The sequence below is a fragment of the Sciurus carolinensis genome, chromosome 8 (assembly GCF_902686445.1).
Source record: "Sciurus carolinensis chromosome 8, mSciCar1.2, whole genome shotgun sequence".
NCBI classification, from domain to species: Eukaryota; Metazoa; Chordata; class Mammalia; order Rodentia; family Sciuridae; genus Sciurus; species Sciurus carolinensis.
The window spans coordinates 88,076,711-88,098,214 of NC_062220.1; the positions used below are offsets into that span (position 1 = coordinate 88,076,711).

General features: G+C 41.5%; 1 protein-coding gene across 1 annotated transcript in view; it reads right to left on the reverse strand.

The window, feature by feature from the left end:
- Window positions 1–205: 205 nt before the first annotated feature.
- The window catches only part of Cpvl (carboxypeptidase vitellogenic like), a 123,939-nt gene continuing 102,640 nt past the window's right edge, over window positions 206–21,504 (reverse strand). Inside the window, exon 13 of the mRNA XM_047562231.1 lies at window positions 206–335. Coding sequence (XP_047418187.1) covers window positions 228–335 — 108 coding nt within the window. The 3' untranslated portion in view covers window positions 206–227. The remainder of the gene's footprint in view (window positions 336–21,504) is intronic.

The window sequence follows — 21,504 nt, forward strand, 5'->3', positions numbered from 1 at the left end:
AGTTAAGTCATGTGATTCTTCCTCTGGCACACTTCCTTCATGATAAACCATCTCCCCCCACAATTCAGAAGCTCACTTGTTTCAAGGATCATTAATTTTTATTGATGAGAAACAATTTGCAGATATAAAAATATAATTTTCTTATTTATAAGATGTTTTCATTGTAAACAATTTTCTTTTCACGGATTAAAGCTCTCAACATTCTGGTTTCAGAAATTAGTTGTCTGTCAATCATAAGGATCCCATCCTCTTCCAAAGATGAATCGATTGATCATGTCGAAAGATCTCAGAGGTTGATCCAAAGGTAAAATGTGTCCTCCACCTCGAACAATTACCTTCAAGAAGAAAGACAAAAGAAAACTTGAAATGTAGAGCAACAGATATTCTAAGTAAATGGAAAGTCTTAATTCAGATCACAGAGTTTAAAGCCTCTATGAAATACAGAACAGGGCTGGATGCAGTTCAGTGGTACAACATCCCCAAAAGAAATACAGATGTGAGAACAAATTCTTCCAGTCCAAGCCTTTGCACATGCTGATCATCTCATTTCTTTCTTTTTTTTTTTTTTTTTTTTTTTTTTTTTTTGTGGTGCTGGGGATTGAACTCAGGGACTTGTGCTTGCAAAGCAAGTACTCTACCGACTGAGCTATCTCCCCAGCCCTGATCATCTTATTTCTGATAGATTTAATAATAATAGGTACCTTAAAGGTAGGAATGTTTTAAAATTGTATAGTTATTTGATTTGCATGAAACTGTGTTCATCTTTCTTGTGTGATCGGGTCAGCCTGCAGCTGGGTACAATGCCTGCCCAATGCCATCCTCCAGACAGCCAGCCCCACTGGCCCTCACACCGAATGGCACCTTCCATTCTAGCTTTTTATCAATAATAAAGGGTATATTTTGATTCTCTTCAAAAAGTAACAAGAAATCCTTGAAACCTAAAGTAAATGGTGATTTTCTTGAGCAGCAGGTAGAACATTATTTTTTCCCCAATATCACACTAGGAAATTTTCAAATAAATAGCAAATTTGAAAAAAAAATTATATACCCACCATTTAGATTCCCTCATTACTATTATTATTATTATTATTATTATTTATTATTATTTTGGTACCAGGGATTGAACCCAGGATTACTTAAACACTGAGTCACACCCCCAGCCCTTTTTATATTTCATTTTGAGAGAGGGTCTCACTAAGTTACTTAGGACCTCACTAAGTTGCTAAGGTTGACTTTGAACTCCAGATCCTCCTGACTCAGCCTCCTTAGCTCTGGGGACTATAGATGTGCACCATAACACCTGGCATTACTATTCATTTTAAAAAAAATATTTTTTTTTGTAGATGAACACAATACCTTCATATTATTTATTTATTTGTTTATTTATTTACGGTGGTCCTGAAGAGCGAACCCAAGGCCTCACACATGTTAGGCAAGTGCTCTACCAGTGAGCCACAACTCCAGGCCCTTACTATTTGGTCTATTACCCGTGTGGATGCCTCTATCCATCCCGTTATCCATCCATTCTTTTGGCACATTTCAAAGTAAAATGGGGACGTGAGTACCACTCCCCCGAGGACTTCAGCATTACATTGTTAACTAGAGCTCGTAGATTTTCTTCTTTTGCATAGAGTCAAGGTGTGATGAATGTGCTATCCTAAGTGGAGACTCGTCAGTTGGACCAGTGTGTGCACCTGTGTCCCCCAAGCCCTTGCCAGGCTGTATGAGGCATTCTGCAAGCATTTCGAGTTGAGGGGAGTTCAAGTGGACATGAGGACCCACCCTTGAGCTGGATTGCATGTAGACAGAAAGAGGCTTGTTGGTTTCTGCCCTCATCAGTGTGGGTAAATATCTAAGCAGAGGACAACAGGAAGCCTCCACACAGATTGACACTGAGTGTTTGGAGGCCACTTCCGGGAGAGGTCAGTATGGCCTGAGTGCTCTGTCACACGTGAGCCACGGAAAGAAGTTCCACATAGATCAAGTGCATGCACCCAGGCAATAAGGAGTCATATTTGCGGTAATTTCTAGTTGTCAAATTACAATCGGCATGTAAAGACCACCTCCACAAGTCTCTTCCCAAGAGGCTGGGTTCTTTTACATGCTTTAGTAGTAAGGGAACCGAGGCAGGGAAAAAAAAAAAGGTATATTTTTATATGAAAATATCTCCACCTCCCAACACGTGCCATCTCACAATCATGCTAAGAGGTAAGTTGGGATGGACGTGAGACAGAGTGTGGCCCTGCTGCTCACAGCTGTCCATACTGTGCACGGCACAATTGCAGGCAGCACCATGTACCTGACCCTGGAGGTGGTGGAGCTGTCGGGGGCTTTGAGGCGGTTTGCCAGAGTCACACACTGGAGAGGTAACTAACTAGAACCCTGACATCCGATACAAATACCACTGCTTTACGTCAAGTCACAGCACTTGCACGATGATTCTTCATGTGTGAACCAAGCCGGACAGCTCAGTCAGAGTTCTGTGCCCACTTTCCAACAGCCCTCTGATGCCATTTTCAGCTGCAGGGTGGGTTGGCCCCTGCTCCTACAAAGGGACACTTCTGCCATATGACCCATGGTCATTGATGCTGTATCCCAGTGATCATGGATCCATCCACCACCTGTGTCCATGTTTGCATTTGGAAAACCAACACGTGCCACATTTTGTCCCAGACTAAAAGTAAACACAAGTATGACAAGAGTCCCTTCAGGTAACTCGAGAGCGAAACCTTTGCTTCCTCACAATCCCAGGCTAGAATTTTCTTTCTGCAGATGCTCATCCAAACTTCCAGCCGGGGGAGGAATCTGATGAGGGATTGCTGTGCAGCTTCAGCTCAGCTGAGGATACTTAACGAAGTCATTTGTGTGACAAAATACAGCTGCTTTAGCTGGAAATGAGTTTGGCAGCAATGGTCTGTAACAGCAATAAACCAAATACCCAAGAGCTAAAGGTCATCCTGCCTCCAAAACCAGAGCTATGGCTAATGAGGGATAACATTATGGCTATAAAGCCCCGCTTTATAGCCAGGGCTTAGGAGTCAGAGTGCAGGAGCATGATAAGAGGGTACAGCAAGCTGTGTGACCTTTGCAAGTAACTTAACCTCTCTGAGCCTCAATTTCTTTGTACAAGTGGGAAAGAAGTACTATTTCTTGGGGTCATTGCGAGTCGCATAAGCACATAATAGAATAATGTCCATGAAACACTTTGCATAGTGTCTGATCTTGGTGTTATATAAATATTAGTTACTGGTATTAGGCTTCCAACCACGATTCATAGTAAAAATCTAGGATCAAAATGTTCACATCAACATTCAGTATTCCATATATTCATCTCAATAACCTTAACTCAGAGCAGTTGCTTTAAATTGTGGACTCACACTTATACATAAAAACACACAGGCTCTCTAATTCCGAAGGTCAGGGAGGGACCTAAGAACTGCATTTCAACGATTCTGAAGTAACGCTGATGTTGCTGGTCTAACGACGAGCTGTAGAGAAACACACTTTAGTCCTCCTCCCATTCTGCGGGGAAGCAGAGGATTCGCTATTTGCATCAAGGGAGAATGTAAGCTGAAAGCCATTCATCCCACTTAGGACGTCGCCTCGGTGCATGCTTCCAAGGCATCTGCGCCTGTCTCCACTGACATCCCCACGCACACGCCTTCGGTGTCTGTGATGATCAGGCGGAGGAGAGGAGCTGACGGCGGGCAGGCCTCAGTGTGTTTTCTCAGTCGCCTCCTGAACTGACTCCGACTGCCACTGCCACATGCAATGACCCAGTGACACGGGAAATGGTATGGAAAGGTCAGAAAGGAGAGCTCCTCTAGGAACAAAAGCTGTTCACGTGCCCCAAATTCCCAAGCACGCGCGTTCCCAAGCTGAGACACCGCATTTTATCAACATTGACCTCCAAGATACATCGCTGGGTGCAGAACAATAACCCACTCCGCTGTCTATTGCCCAGCCTCAGCACTCCCAAGCCAGGGACACAAAGCATCGGCAGCTTTCAGAGATGTGTGACAACCGTGGCGGGGTCGGGATTATGTCTTTAAATGTGACGAGACTCATCTCCAGGCTCCCTGGATGGAAACCATCTCATCACCAGAAACTATGCATTTTGGGTGCCGCTAAACTCATGCGTTCCAGATGTTTCTGGAGGGGTCACAAATGTGTCGTGAATTAAAAAAAAAAAAAAGGTTATGCAAACACATAAAGCTTCACTCCGTTTCATTTTTTAGCAAAGGATCCCTAATTCCCCCTGGATCTAGAGATGCAGATCTGGTGTAAAGGCTTCCCAGATGTGCCTTTTTAGATGGAGGATCAGAGGGAAATTCCCAATGCCTGTGCTGATGTAGATGTGTGGTGGGTGGGGTAGGGAAAACAGAAGAAGCTGAACGGCAAACACGCAGGACCACACATCCCCTCTGTGACATGCCGGGCCCAGGGAAAGCTGAACCTATCCTATGGGGAGAGAGAGAGAGAGAGAGACAGAGAGTGCAGTGTGTAATAAAATGCACTTAGCAAAACACTTTTAACTGTGGCAGCGTTTAGTACATTCACAGTGTCACAATGTAACCTCTACCCAGTTACAGAATGCTTTCATCGTCTCAAAGGAAACCTTCGCTGTTAGCAATCATAATCCATCCCACTTTCCCCCCGGCAACCACTGTGTTTTAGTCATATTTTTCGCTGCTGTGACTTAAAGACTGGACCAGAATAATTGTAGAGGAGGAAAAGTTATTTGAGGGCTCACGGTTTCAGAGGTCTTAGTCCATAGAAGACTGGCTCCATTCCTCAGGGCTCGAGGTGAGACAGAACATCATGGCGGAAGAGTGTGGCAGAGGGAGTAGCTCATATGGTGATCAGAAAGCAGAGAGAGACTCCACTCTACAATACAGGCCTCATAACCTCCAATCACACCCCGCCTGCCTCCAGTTACCACTCAGTTAATTCCATCAGGGATTAATTCACTGATTAGGTTAAGATCATAACCCATCATTTCTCCTCTAAACCTTCTAGGATTGTCTCACACATGAGCTTTTGGGGGACACCTAACATCCAAACCATAACACATTGTTTTCTTTTTAAAAAATATCTTTATTTATTTATTATGTGGTGCTGAGAATCAAACCCAGTGCCGTACCACTGAGCCACAACTCCAGCCCCGCTGATCTGCTTTCTATCTCTATGAATCTCCCTGTTCTGGATGTATCCAAGAGCATTTTGAGTAGTCACAGGCTCAGAATTGCATTATAGCAAAAAGTTACTTCATATCTAATGAGGAGGCTGATTTGAAAGGGAGTGATACTGGGGCAGTAAGGAGATGATCAGAACAAGGAGATGCAGCCACATCGATGTTGACTGTAGCTCAATTCATAATAGCTAAGCTACGGAACTAACCTAGTTGCCCTCCAACAGATGAATTGATAAAGAAAATGTGGTGTATATACCCAATGGAATACTATGCAGCCATAAGGAAGAATGAAAGCCAGGTGCAGTGGCACGCTCCTGTGATCCCAACAGCTCCGAAGGCTGAGGCAGGAGGATCGCGAGTTCAAAGCCAGCCTCAACAATAACAAGGCACTAAGCAACTCAGTGAGACCCTGTCTCTAAATAAAATGCAAAACAGGGCTGGGGATGTGACTCGGTGGTTAAGTGCTCCTGAGTTCAATCCCCAGTATTACCTCCCCACCAAAAAAAGAAAAAGAGTGAAATTACGCCATTTGCCTATAAATAGATGGAACTGGAGACTATCATTCTAAGTGAAATGAGTCAATCCCCAAATAATCTCTCAAAACCAAAGGCTGAATGTTCTCTCTGATATGTGGATGCTGACTCACAATGGTGTGAAGTTCATTGTATTAGACAAAGGGAAATAAAGGAAAGGGAGAGGGATGGGAATGGGAAAGACAGTAGAGTGAATGAGACATAACTCTCCTATGTTCACATATGAATACGCGACCAGTGAAACTTCACAGCACGTACAACCACAAGAATGGGATCCTAATTAGAATAAGTTATACTCCATGTGTGTATGTCAATATACTCTACTGTCATGTATGTGTAAAAGGAACAAAGTAAAAAAAAAGAAGAAAGAAAAAGAAGAAGAACAGAGAGATGATGCAGGCTCCCCAGAAAGAGGGCTAAGCAGCTGGGGTGGAACCAATAAAATAAATGATTGATCAGAAATAAAGATTTAATGAGAGCCCTCTGCTACCCTTACTTCTCAGGCTTCTGTCCTGAGTGGATTTGCAAAGGGTATGCTATTAAGCAGAGAAGGAGAGAGTGAGCCCTGGAGATAGGAGTTTGGGAGTTACAGTATGTAAGCTTATGGTTCCCGATTTCCACTATGGAATGGTGAGTGAGCTCAAGAGAATTGACTAGTTTTGCTTTCTGATTTATCCTAAAATTATTTTTCTGTTTTTATTCCACTCTGCATTTATTAAAACTTACTTTTTAGCTTCCAGCTTTTAGTTTTGATTTCTAAGTAGAAATAAATAAATAGGCACTGAAATAAAATATATTTTAAAAGAAAGGGTAATTGGAAATGAGAATTTAAAACTAGCCAAAGCTCATTAGCAGACATCTCTTAACAATGAACGAGGCAAAACAAACAAAACAGAGATCAAGGCAGAGCTGCTCCAGGGACACACAGGGAAAGCTACCCTGGAACTCTCCCTCCGTGCACTTGTGGTCTAGCAAGTGATTATTGAATAGCAGGCAAAAAGAGGCTTGTAGGTACTTCAGGAGGCCCAAGCGCTGCCATCCCTGTGGTCTGCATCCCTGGAATAGCCCAGAGGGCCCTTCAGAGTTTCTTGATGCAATCCAAAAGGGCTTCCGATATGTACCATCTCATTACCAGTCACAACAATATTATAATTTAGGATTTCCACTTCTGATTGTGACATAGTAGCATGTACCAAACTAACCTCACATTACTCAAGAACAACAGAAGCTGAATTAAAAAGAGAAGAACGCTGTTTAGAGAACAACCAGGACTTGAGAGGCCAAGATCACAGAGAAGAGAGAATTGCAGAGAAGTGAGCCTCATATCTTGTGCTGCCTTCCCCTGGAGAAATTCACTGATTTCTAAGCTTCCTGACCAAGAAGCCAAGCAACAACTGAGAGATTAAAGCACAAAATGCTAAGGAGAACTTTCAGCGGTATTATGGTGCTCAGGGAACCAAAAACCACAAACGAAGAAAACCCCCAAAGAAAATTTGGGCCTACAGGCCTGGCAAGGTCGGTTGACACTGGAAGATATTACAGACTTTCCTTCAGGCCTATGAAAGCCAACACCCTACCAGTGGTGGAGAACAGGTCAGCCTCATAGACTTTAAAACTCTGAACCCAAGATCCTCTCAGGCCCTGGCTGAATGAAGATGATCTGTGTCTACTCTTACTGCCTTTCAGAAGAAATTAAATTCTCTTCAGGAAGTGATAAGGCCTTTCTTCAAACATTTTGTCCAGCATGCAATTAAAACTAGTTTGCATGCCAAAAGACATGATCAAATGACTGAAGACCAAGGGAGAGGGGACAACAGAAAGAGATGACAGTGATCCAGCTACTGGAATTATAAGGTATAGATTTTTAAATAACTATGAACAAAATATTCAAGAAGTTAAAGGGGAAAATAGAGAATTCACCAGAGAATTTGAGAATATGAAAAGGAATCAAATGGAAATTCTAGAGCCAAAAGGTCATTCATTGTTAAATGAAGTAAAGAACTCCATAAATAGGTTTGTGGTAGATTAGACACAGTAGAAGAAAAAATATGTGAACTGGAAGTTCATATTTTCTAGGTTAGACAAAAATATCCAGACAGAAGCATGGAAAATACAAGGATGAAAAACACAGAAAAGAGAAGGAAAAACCTGTAACTACAAAACATCTAACTTATACAGAACTGAATCCTAGAATAAAATAAGGAAGGAATGGGACAAAAGTAGTAGCAACATTTACAGATGCTGATAGAGCAATTTCCAAAATTAAGGCAAGCCATTAAGCTCAGGAAGCTCAGCAAACCCTAAACAGGATAAACAAAAGGAAAACTTACTACATCTAAACACATAATAGTACCCTGCAGAAAGCAAAGACAGCCTCTTACAAGCTGTCAGGGGAAAAAAAGAAAGTTGACCACTCAATGGAAACAAAGAAAACTTGAAGACAGTAAAATAATATTACTGTGTGGGAGGAAGCAATTTGACCTGGTGCTCAAGAGTACAGACTTGGGGACCTCCTGCCAGAGCCACCTTGATCAGAGGCGATTCCCACCGCAGGAGGACCGGGGCTGCTTTCCGAGGGCTGGGAGGTTTCCTCAGCTGGGTCGACTCCAGATGAGTCACTGTCCGCCTCTTCTCCTTAATCAGTGCTCCGGGAGCTGCTGGTGTGACTCTGCTGAAGTCCAGAGAAATTAATCAAAGACAATCTCGCAGAGGTTTTTCAAGATGGCGGACTAGAGGGCGGCTGCATTTCACGTGCTCCAGGACGCAGGATTCAAAAGAGGAGATAGTGAGAGACTTGGGACCAACTCAAAGCTGCCGGGTGAGTCTCTCCCGTTGGAGAGGCGTCCCGGATGGGGCGGTAGCCCCGGAACGCAGGGAACTTTGTGAAGTAGAGTTGTTCAGCGAGACGCCCCTCCCCCTGCTGGAGTGGTAAACACGGACAACTGGGAACATCATAGAGGAGGTGGCTCAGCACAGCGCTTGGACTCGAGCAACCACTGGGGCTCCGGGTGGCTGCCTGAGGAGGAGCTGCGTGGCAAGCTATTTGAACTCAGAGCGATCGCTTCTGAACACCGGGGGGGGTTGCCCGGAGGAAGAGGAGAAGTGCGGCGGGTCGCTTGGTCTAGGAGTGACTGCATCAGAGCCACAGGCGGTTCCAGAGGAGGAGGCGAGAGGTGAGTTGATTGGACTAAAAGCGACCGCTCCTGAACACGGGTGGCCTGCCTGGAGGAGGAGCGCGGTGGGTCACTTGGTCTCGGAGCCACCGCTCCTGAACACCCGGGGGGGCTACCCTGAGGAGTAGGAGGAGGAACAGGGCGGGTCACTTGGACTTGGAGTGACTGCCTAGGGCTACGGGCGGTTGGCGGGAGGAGGAGACGCGAAGTGAGTTGCTCGGACTCCTAGTGACTGCGTTGGAAACCGGGCCGCTGTCCGGAGGAGGAGGTGTGTGGCGGGTCTCTGGGTATCGGAGCTATTGTACGGGGCTCCAGGTGGCGGCTCAGAAGAGGGGCCGCATAGCCAGGCGATTAGGTGCAGAGCAGGGTCCCAGGAGCTAGGTGGCTTCTTGCTGGAAGAGCCGCACAGAGACACGCCTAGGGGTGGAGCGAAGTTTCCCAGATTCTCTGGGAGAGGCAGCCTAAGGAGACTCGCCTGCGAAGGGTGAGGCTCCAAAGTCCAGGAGGTAGGTCCGGGCCCCTGGGAACATTGCAGAGGAAGACAGCCCAGCCCAGGCGGTAGTTGTAGATTGAGGGGAACCTCTAGGAGGAAAACTGACCAGCAAGACCTCCCCACCGAGTGAGTCTTCCCTGCCGGGTGAGGTTTTCCCACAGGGACGGTAAAACCAGAGACACAGGCACAAACAGGCCTTGCTTCAGCCCGCAGCCTAGTTCCCCTTTGGATGACCATTGATCAATAAGTGGAGGCACCTCTGCCCACTAGCAGGGAATATACGCCACCTGAGGGTCACCACCCCTAGAGAGGCAGCTTCTTCATGGAGCTCTGCATTATCAACTTCCTCCAAGACTTCAGGCTACTGAAGGATAAGAGGGGATATACTAGCAATCTTCAGGGACATTATAAGTCGATAGAGGAAATCTGCAATATCTTAATGACCCACTGATTCCTGAACAGTATGAGAAAACAAGGGAAGAAAATGCCCCAAACAAATCTAGAGGTTACATCAATAAAATCCAAAGACAGCATGGCAGAAGAAATGACAGAAAGGGAGTTCAGAATGTACATAATTAAAATGATTAGGGAAGCAAACGATGAGATGAAAGAGCAAATGCAGGCATTGAATGATTGCACCAATCGACAGTTAACAGAGCAAATTCAGGAAGCAAAAGATCATTTCAATAAAGACTTAGAGATATTGAAAAAAAACCAAACAGAAATCCTTGAAATGAAGGAAACAAAAAACCAAATTAAGAACTCCATAGAAAGCATAACCAATAGGATAGAACACGTGGAAAACAGAACTTCAGATATTGAAGACAAAATATTTAACCTCGAAAACAAAGTTGAACAAACAGAGAACATGGTAAGAAATCATGAACAGAATCTGCAAGAACTATGGGATGTCATGAAGAGGCCAAATTTGAGAATTATTGGGATTGAGGAAGGCTTAGAGAAACAAACCAAAGGAATGAACAATCTATTCAATGAAATAATATCAGAAAATTTCCCAAATCTGAAGAATGAAATGGAAAATCAAGTTCAAGAGGCTTATAGGACTCCAAATACACAAAATTACAACAGACCCACACCAAGGCACATTATAATGAAAATACCTAACATACAAAATAAAGACAGAATTTTAAAGGCTGTGAGAGAAAACAACCAAATTACATTCAGGGGGAAACCAATAGGGATATCAGCAGATTTTTCAATCCAGACCCTAAAAGTAGAAGGGCCTGGAACAACATTTTTCAAGCTCTGAAAGAAAATGGATGCCAACCAAGAATCTTATACCCAGCAAAACGTACCTTCAAATTTGACGATGAAATAAAATCATTCCATGATAAACAAAAGCTAAAAGAATTTACAAAAAGAAAGCCAGCATTACAGAACATTCTCAGCAAAATATTCCATGAGGAAGAGATAAAAAACAAAGAAGCAAATCAGCAAAGGGAGGAATTATCCCAAAGGAACTGTCAAATAAAGGAGGAACCAAGTTGTGTCAAAATATAAATAAATAAATAAATAAAATTTTAAATATGAACCAAACGACTGGGAATACAAATCATATCTCAATAATAACTCTGAATGTTAATGGCCTGAATTCATCAATCAAAAGACATAGACTGGCAGATTGGATTAAAAAGAAAGATCCAACAATATGTTGCCTGCAAGAGACTCACCTCATAGAAAGAGATACCCATAGACTAAAGGTAAAAGGATGGGGAAAAACATACCATGCACATGGACTCAGCAAAAAAGCTGAAGTATCCATCCTCATTTCAGATAATGTGGACTTCAAGCCAATGTTAGCAGAAGGGATAAGGAAGGACATTTCATACTGCTTAAGGGAAGCATAAATCAGCAAGATATAACAATCACAAACATCTATGCCCCAAACAGTGGATCATCCATGTATGTCAAACAAATCCTTCTCAATTTTAGAAACCAAATAGACCATAACACAATAATACTAGGTGATTTTAACACACCTCTCTCACCACTGGACAGATCTTCCAAACAAAATTGAACAAAGAAACCATAGATCTCAATAACACAATCAATCATTTAGACTTAACAGACATTTATAGAATATATCATCCAACCAAGAGCAAATACACTTTCTTCTCAGCAGCACATGGATCCTTCTCTAAAATAGACCATATATTATGCCACAAAGCTAATGTCAGCAAATACAAGAAGATAGAGACACTACCTTGTATTCTATCAGATCATAATGGATTGAAGTTAGAAATCAATGAAACAGTAAAAAACAGAAACTACTCCAACACCTGGAGATTAAACAATATGCTATTATATGATGAATGGATAACAGAAGATATTAGGAAGGAAATTAAAAAATTCTTAGAGGCAAATGAGAACAAAGAAACATCATATCAAAATCTCTGGGACACTATGAAAGCAGTACTTAGAGGAAGATTTATTTCATGGAGCGCATTTAATAAAAGAAGTAAAACTCAACAAATAAACAACCTACCACTACAGTTCAAAGCCCTAGAAGAACAGATCAACACCAAAAGTAGTAGAAGACAGGAAATAGTTAAACTCAGAGCTGAAATCAATAAAATTGAAACAAAAGAAACAATACAAAAAATTGACAAAATAAATAGTTGGTTCTTCAAAAAAATAAACAAAATTGATAAACCTTTAGCCACACCAACAAAGAGAAGACGAGAGAAAACCCAAATCACCAAAATTCGGAATGAACAAGGAAATATCACAACAGACACGACTGAAATACAAAACACAATTAGAAGCTATTTTGAAAATCTGTACTCCAACAAAATAGAAAATTTCGAAGACATCAACAGGTTTCTAGAGACATATGAATTGCCTAAACTGAACGAGGAGGACATACACAATTTAAATAGACCAATTTCAAGTAATGAAATAGAAGAAGTCATCAAAAGTCTACCAACAAAGAAAAGTCCAGGACCAGATGGGTTCTCAGCCGAGTTCTACAAAACCTTTAAAGAAGAGCTCATTCCAATACTTCTCAAAGTATTCCATAAAATAGAAGAGGAGGGAACCCTCCCAAACTCATTCTATGAAGCCAATATCACCCTGATACCGAAACCAGACAGAGACACATAGAGGAAAGAAAATTTCAGACCAATATCCTTAATGAACATCAACGCAAAAATTCTCAACAAAATTTTAGTAAATCACATACAAAAACATATTAAAAAGATAGTGCACCATGATCAAGTGGGTTTCATCCCAGGGATGCAAGGTTGGTTCAACATCAGGAAATCAATAAATGTAATTCACCATATCAATAGACTTAAAGTCAAGAATCACATGATTATTTCAATAGATGCAGAAAAAGCATTTGATAAAATACAGCACCCCTTCATGCTCAAAACACTAGAAAAAATAGGGATAGTGGGAACATTCCTTAACATTGTAAAGGCCATCTATGCTAAGCCCATGGCTAATATTATTCTAAATGGTGAAAAACTGAAAGCATTCCCCCTAAAAACTGGAACAAGGCAGGGATGCCCTCTTTCACCACTTCTATTCAATATCGTCCTTGAAACTCTAGCCAGAGCAATTAGACAGACCAAAGAAATTAAAGGGATATGAGTAGGAAAAGAAGAACTCAAACTATCCCTATTTGCTGATGATATGATTGTATACTTAGAGGAACCAGGAAATTCCACCAGAAAACTTTTAGATCTCATTAGTGAATTCAGTAAAGTAGCGGGATATAAGATCAATGCACATAAATCGAAGGCATTTTTATACATAAGCGATGAATCTTCAGAAAGAGAAATTAGGAAAACTACCCCATTCACAATAGCACCGAAAAAAATAAAATACTTGGGAATCAATCTCACAAAAGAGGTGAAAGACCTCTACAATGAGACTACAGAACACTAAAGAAAGAAATTAAAGAAAACCTTAGAAGATGGAAAGATCTCCCATGTTCTTGGATAGGCAGAATTAATATTGTCAAAATGGCCATACTACCAAAAGTGCTATACAGATTCAATGCAATTCCAATTAAAATCCCAATGATGTACCTTACAGAAATAGAGCAAGCAATTATGAAATTCATCTGGAAGAATAAAAAACCCAGAATAGCTAAAGCAATCCTTGGCAGAAAGAGTGAAGCAGGGGGTATCGCAATACCAGATCTTCAACTCTACTACAAAGCAATAGTAACAAAAATGGCATGGTATTGGTACCAAAATAGAAAGGTGGATCAATGGTACAGAATAGAGGACACGGACACAAACCCAAATAAATACAATTTTCTCATACTAGACAAAGGGGCCAAAAATATGCAATGGAGAAAAGATAGCCTCTTCAACAAATGGTGCTGGGAGAATTGGAAATCCATATGCAACAGAATGAAACTAAACCCATATCTCTCACCATGCATGAAACTAAACTCAAAATGGATTAAGGACCTCGGAATCAGACCAGAGACAGTGCATCTTATAGAAGAAAAAGTAGGTCCAGAGCTTCAACATGTGGGCTTAGGACCAGACTTCCTCAACAGGACTCCCGTAGCAAAGAAATAAAAGCAAGAATTAACAACTGGGATAGATTCAAACTAAAAAGCTTTCTCTCAGCAAAGGAAACTATCAGCAATGCGAAGAAAGAGCCTACAGAGTGGGAGAAAATCTTTGCCAATCAGACTTCAGATAGAGCACTAATCTCCAGACTCTATAAAGAACTCAAAAAACTCTACACCAAGAATGCAAATAATCCAATCGACAAATGGGCTAAGGAAATGAATAGACACTTCACAGAAGAAGATCTACAAGCAATCAACAAACATATGGAAAAATGTTCAACATCTCTAGTAATAAGGGACATGCAAATCAAAACCACCCTAAGATTCCATCTCACCCCAATTAGAATGGCGATTATCAAGAATACAAGCAACAACAGGTGTTGGCGAGGATGTGGGGAGAAAGGTACACTCATACATTGCTGGTGGGGCTGCAAATTAGTGCAGCCACTCTGGAAAGCAGTATGGAGACTCCTTAGAAAACTTGGAATGGAACCACCATTTGACCCAGCTATCCCACTCCTTGGCCTATACCCAAAGGTCTTAAAATCAGCATATTACAGAGATACAGCCACATCAATGTTCATAGCTGCTCAGTTCACAATAGCCAGATTGTGGAACCAACCTAGATGTCTTTCAATTGATGAATGGATACAGAAACTGTGGTATATATATACAATGGAATATTACTCAGGCATAAAGAATGATAAAATTATGGCATTTGCAGGCAAAAGGATGAAACTGGAGAATATCATGCTAAGTGAGATAAGCCAATCTCAAAAAACCAAAGGAAGAATGATATCGCTAATAAGTGGATGATGACACATAATGGGGGGTGGGAGGGGTTAGTGTTAGGGTTAGAGTTAGGTTTAGGGAGCGGGGCAAGAATGGAGGAAGGAAGGACTGTATAGAGGGAAAAGAGGGGTGGGAGTGGTGGGGGGGAAGGGAAAAAATAACAGAATGAATCAAACAACATTACCCTATGTAAATTTATGATTACACAAATGGTATGCCTTTACGCCATGTACAAACAGAGAAACAACATGTATCCCATTTGTTTACAATAATAAAAAAAAATTAAAAATTAAAAATTAAAAAAATTTTTAAAAAAAGCAAAAAAAAAAAAAAAGAGTACAGACTTGGGATTCAGCAGATCTTGTTTGAGTCTAGTTCTGGGACTTTGCTATAGTGACTTACTGCTTCTATTTTCTCATTTGTAAAATGGAGTAAGATTCAGGGTGACCAGTTGTCCCCATTTGCCCAAGACAAAGGTGTTTCTAGAGATACAGACTTTTCAGTACTAAAAGTTAAAAAAAAAAAAAAAAAAAAAAGTGTGAGACGACCTGGAATGGTTGGTCACTCTAACAACATTTAGTTTTCTTACCAGATTCAAAGCCACAATGTATATACAATGTCACACGGCGCTTAGTTCCCAAATAGGTACTAACTTTGTACCATAAGCTAATAGAGGCAAATAGTAAGCATTAAACCAATTGTCACTGCACTTATCTGAGTTTTTATGGTCGAAAGAACATTTTTTCCTTTAATTAGTGGAGTAAAAGCAGACATTACAACAGTATTTAACATAGCATTCATTACTGTATTTTTTTTTCAGGAAAAAAGGATTATAATGCTTTCTTTAGGAAGGGTAACATTCATCTCCCAGGCTTCTTTGATTTCTATCCATATTGTGAGTCCTTCCTTCCCATGGGAAAGGTCCCAATTAAAGTAGGAAAGCAGCTTGAATGAGATCGAATCTCCATCCATATACTCGACGTAATTATGCCTACAGAGTTTTATCTTTAGACTTGCCAAAAACATCATGATCCAGCCCATTCTTTTCCTCCACCCCTCTCTCCCGCTCGTCACCACATGCAGTGCCAAATGCCCTCCTCTCCCTCACACAAACGTCAGGCAGGCAAGATCTCACTTGTCTTAACAGAAGAGCAGAAAGCTGTTCTTTCTTTTTTCCCTTTTAGGAACCCACTTTAGCACACAGGATTTGATGCAATTAAAATGTAATCGAAACTTCCCTTCCTCATTTGGTCATCCCAAGTCCAGGTTTTATATTTGATATCCACAAGAGGATAAAAAGCACAATTCAGCTCATTATTTACCCTTATCCACTATCTCGCTTTGGGATCTACACTTGTAGTTTCTTTTGGAGGAGAGAATGCAAGTCGGGGAGGAGAGGGCAGAGGTGAGGGCAATCAATTCTTTCTGCCTGGGGTGCTGCAAGGACTTGGCTCCTGGCTCACAGCCTTTTGGGTATCATGGAACGAGAGCCAACAAACCTGCTGAAGTTTTACTTCCTGCAAACAGTAATGCAGGAAGGTTCTGGCAGGGGTGTGCTGGAGTTCTCTCTTGCAGGATCATAAATGACACACATTGCTGCTTGACTCCACACAAATTAGTGTTGCGGTGATAGCTTGAAAAGGGTCAGGATGAGAGTATTTACAACTGAAACTGGCAAACAGTACAAATTTGTGTCTCTGGTTGGCCCTCAGGCCACTGGTTCTGAAATTTTGTCTCTCCAAAGAAAATTGAAATGTTCTAGCATTGCTCCTCTTTTTCAAGATAAACCCCAGGGTTATATTTGGATATGAAATGTCCCCCAAAGACCCATGTACTGAAGGCTTGGTCCCCAACCTGTAACTCTACTGGGAGTGGTGAAACCTTAAGAAGATCGGGCCTAGTTAATGGAGATAGGCCCTAAAAGGGGATAGTGGAACCTGGACCCATCTTACCTCTTTCCTTATGCTTCCCAGCCACCATGGGGTGAGCAGCTTTGCTTCACTATACACCTCCCACCATGATGTGCTGCCTCACCACAGGCCCCAAAGCAGCATGCTAACTGAGGATGAACGAAAGCCTTGGAAACTTGGGCCACAACAAACCTTTCCTCTTGTTGATTATCTCAGGTATTTTATCATAGTGTTGGAAAGCTGACATTCCACCAAGAAATATCTGTAGAATTGGATAGGCTATTATGGTCAGGCCAAATGGGAACTTTGGCAATTTAAGAGTTGATGGGAGTCCTGTTGAGGAAGTCTGGTCCTAAGCTGACATGTTGAAGCTCTGGACCTACTTTTACTTCTATAAGATGCAAGGTCTCTGGTCTGATTCCGAGGTCCTTAATCCATTTTGAGTTTAGTTTCGTGCATGGTGAGAGATATGGGTTTAGTTTCATTCTGTTGCATATGGATTTCCAATTCTCCCAGCACCATTTGTTGAAGAGGCTATCTTTTCTCCCTTGCATACTTTTGGCCCCTTTGTCTAGTATGAGAAAATTGTATTTATTTGGGTTTGTGTCCATGTCCTCTATTCTGTACCATTGATCCACCTTTCTATTTTGGTACCAATACCATGCCATTTTTGTTACTATTGCTTTGTAGTAGAGTTGAAGATCTGGTATTGCGATACCCCCTGCTTCACTCTTTCTGCCAAGGATTGCTTTAGCTATTCTGGGTTTTTTATTCTTCCAGATGAATTTCATAATTGCTTGCTCTATTTCTGTAAGGTACATCATTGGGATTTTAATTGGAATTGCATTGAATCTGTATAGCACTTTTGGTAGTATGGCCATTTTGACAATATTAATTCTTCCTATCCAAGAACATGGGAGATCTTTCCATCTTCTAAGGTTTTCTTTAATTTCTTTCTTTAGTGTTCTGTAGTTCTCATTGTAGAGGTTCACAAGAAATAAAAGCAAGACTCAATAACTGGGATAGATTCAAACTAAAAAGCTTTCTCTCAGCAAAGGAAACTATCAGCAATGCGAAGAAAGAGCCTACAGAGTGGGAGAAAATCTTTGCCAATCAGACTTCAGATAGAGCACTAATCTCCAGAATCTATAAAGAACTCAAAAAACTCTACACCAAGAATGCAAATAATCCAATCGACAAATGGGCTAAGGAAATGAATAGACACTTCACAGAAGAAGATCTACAAGCAATCAACAAACATATGGAAAAATGTTCAACATCTCTAGTAATAAGGGACATGCAAATCAAAACCACCCTAAGATTCCATCTCACCCCAATTAGAATGGCGATTATCAAGAATACAAGCAACAACAGGTGTTGGCGAGGATGTGGGGAGAAAGGTACACTCATACATTGCTGGTGGGGCTGCAAATTAGTGCAGCCACTCTGGAAAGCAGTATGGAGACTCCTTAGAAAACTTGGAATGGAACCACCATTTGACCCAGCTATCCCACTCCTTGGCCTATACCCAAAGGTCTTAAAATCAGCATATTACAGAGATACAGCCACATCAATGTTCATAGCTACTCAGTTCACAATAGCCAGATTGTGGAACCAACCTAGATGTCTTTCAATTGATGAATGGATAAAGAAACTGTGGTATATATATATACAATGGAATATTACTCAGGCATAAAGAATGATAAAATTATGGCATTTGCAGGCAAAAGGATGAAACTGGAGAATATCATGCTAAGTGAGATAAGCCAATCTCAAAAAACCAAAGGAAGAATGATATCGCTAATAAGTGGATGATGACACATAATGGGGGGTGGGAGGGGTTAGTGTTAGGGTTAGAGTTAGGTTTAGGGAGCGGGGCAAGAATGGAGGAAGGAAGGACTGTATAGAGGGAAAAGAGGGGTGGGAGTGGTGGGGGGGAAGGGAAAAAATAACAGAATGAATCAAACAACATTACCCTATGTAAATTTATGATTACACAAATGGTATGCCTTTACGCCATGTACAAACAGAGAAACAACATGTATCCCATTTGTTTACAATAAAAAAATAAATAAAAAATAAAATAAAGAGTTGATGGACTGTGGTTTTGCATGGTGACACATAGCAGCTCTGCTTACTGACATTTAACCAGAGGCCTGCAATGACTAACAGGTACTTGTAACAGATCACCGTGGGACTAACAGGTACCTGTAACAGATCACCGCGGTAGCAGAAGCAGGAAACAATGTGGCAGGGACAGAACAATCCCCCTTAAGGTTTAGCACAGTAAAAGTCCCTAAGCTATGTGAACTGAGTCCCTAGGTTGTTGACAAGTTATATCCATATAAGGAAAGTAAGATGCACTCTCCAATAGAATTGCGCCAACTCCCTTGCCTTGATGTACCCCAAGCTTGCTTACGTATAAAAGTAAAAGTCCTGCTGTGCTCGGGGCTCAGACTTTGCAAGTTATCCCTCTGGAGCACAGCACCACTAATGAAGAGTTGCTTCCAGATCTTGGTGTCCAGACCCTCATTTTCTGCTACACTATAAGGTCCCAAACTTATCCAAAACCTTGCCTCAGGGAATCAGACCAGATTTCAAATAACTGAAGAAAGGTGAGGAAGACCTGTCACCTGCTTCCCTTCCTGCCTGCACCTCCCCACCAACACTGAGTTCTGGCATAAGTGGCTATGACAGTATTTCAGGACCATGCCATCTCATGCATGGGCTCCTTCTATTTGTATCAGAGCACCCTGAGATGCTCCAAAGCTGGTCTGTTTAGGAAAACTCCAGATGAGACAGGGTATTGGGATTCAACTGTATTGCTGACCCATTGCTGAAGGGACACGCAGTACCTCTAAATGTCCCCAGGTCCTAGGAATTTAGGATACAGAGCAGGCCTCATGGCAAGATGTTTTCATGAAGCCAGTTGTTGAAATAAAACAAGGCACACACTTTTTACTGCCAAACCAAAATCTGTGCCAGCTGATGATGGGGGCATATTTGAACACGGCTTTACGACTTTACGTTACTACTTCCCACCTACCAGGTCTCTGCCTCACTTCACCCTCTACCTTATTTATTTACTTTTTGGCTCTGTTTAACATTCCCACAAGTGATTTTGTGAGTCTTTGGTTACACTTCAGACTAAAACAACAAAAAGTTACTGTTTAAAAAGCAAACCCCAGTTCTCTTTGTTCCTAAAATACCATTAATTTTTAAAACCCATTCTCCATGGGTGGATAATTCTTTAAATTTTAGACTTCTTAGCATTTATTCACTTTCCATTTAATGAAATGGTTCTCTTTTAAATTTCAATAGATTATTAAAAACCACTCAACAGCTAAGAGAAAATTATGCATTGTTGCTTAGCTGTTATACCTCAATAAATAGATCTGCTAGCCAATTTATATTTTAAATAATACAATAAATTAGCTCACAGAGTATTAACTAAGTGTATATTTGGGTAGCTTAATTTAGAAGCATTCTTCTTATGCTAATTGGTCTTCTCTAATGAAATAGAACCACATGAACTAAGAAAGACTCCTGGCAAATAATCAGAGTAAAATTGGGAGTTGCTATTGTTTATTATTTCCTTTGTTTTCAGGAAGCAAGCTGGTTAGATTTTTTTTTTTTTTTTTTTTTTTTTTTTAAGTAAAGGAAACAAAACAAAACCCAAGAATCTAATTCTTTTTTAAAAGGAGAGGATGCGCTTCAGAACTGGGATAGTGAGACCTCTACAATCGCTTCCATGAATTTGTGTTCCAGAATTGTTCCCGTTTTTCTTCCCCCTCCTTTGGAACACAGAAAGGAAATAGTCTTTGGTTGACATAAACAATGCAACTTTTAGTTGGAGGGAGGTGTTCTGAACTATTCATTTTCTCAGCATGTCTAGTCTATTTCCTAGAAAACACTCTGGTGTGTGGAAATGGTGAGTAGCCGCGACACTATTAGATGTGGTACTAACACACACACACACACACACGCATGCACGCACGCACAATCGCACACAAGCAAACATAAACGCAGGAGCATGTGCAAACGCATGCATGCGCTCAGCTGCGTAGGACAGGAGTGCAGAGATGTGGTAGAGGCCGCTTTGATTTTAATTCCTGAGCACTGACTTAGTGCCAGGAGCCATCACAAGGGGTGTGCGAAGAGATAAATGATAGGTTGTTCCTGGCCTCAAAGCGCTCAGTGTCAAGTAGGGAGGAACACAGTTAAAGAATTGAATAATGAAACCTCAGTCATGCAATTGAACCTAGTTAGAGCTGCAGAGAAGGAGATATTCTGGGGGGTGGAGATCAGCAAGGTGGGCTTCTCAGAGGCGGTGATGGAGCTTAGCTTTGAAAGGCAAATGAGAGTCTTCTGAGCAGAAAAGGGCCTTCCGAGGCAAGGGGAGGGAATCATATCACAAGTGAATTGCTGGTGTGTGCTGGGGAAAGACTAGCTAGGTGTTTTGCTTTTATCCTCAGGATTCTAACTGGGAAGGAGGGAGAGAAGGGGTTCAGATGGGGAAAGGCAGCAGAAACCAGATCAAATAAATACCTTTACTAACCCATGCAGAATTTAAACTTCATCCTGCAACTGTAAAACCTTTGTAAGAGGCTTTAAACAAGGAAAGACATGACCAAACTTGCATTTTGGAAAAACAGAGAGGAGAGTGGATTGAGGAGGAGGGAGGCTAGTGCAGACCAGCTGAGGAGGCTCCTGGGTAAGGGAATGAACTAAACAGCAGCAACTTAAAATACATGTTCAGAATGTTCTTGAACAGCATCTTTCAAAACGCCACAACGCATAAACGATTCCATTTTGGCATTTACAACATGGGACAGACCTCATGTTTTTTTTAAT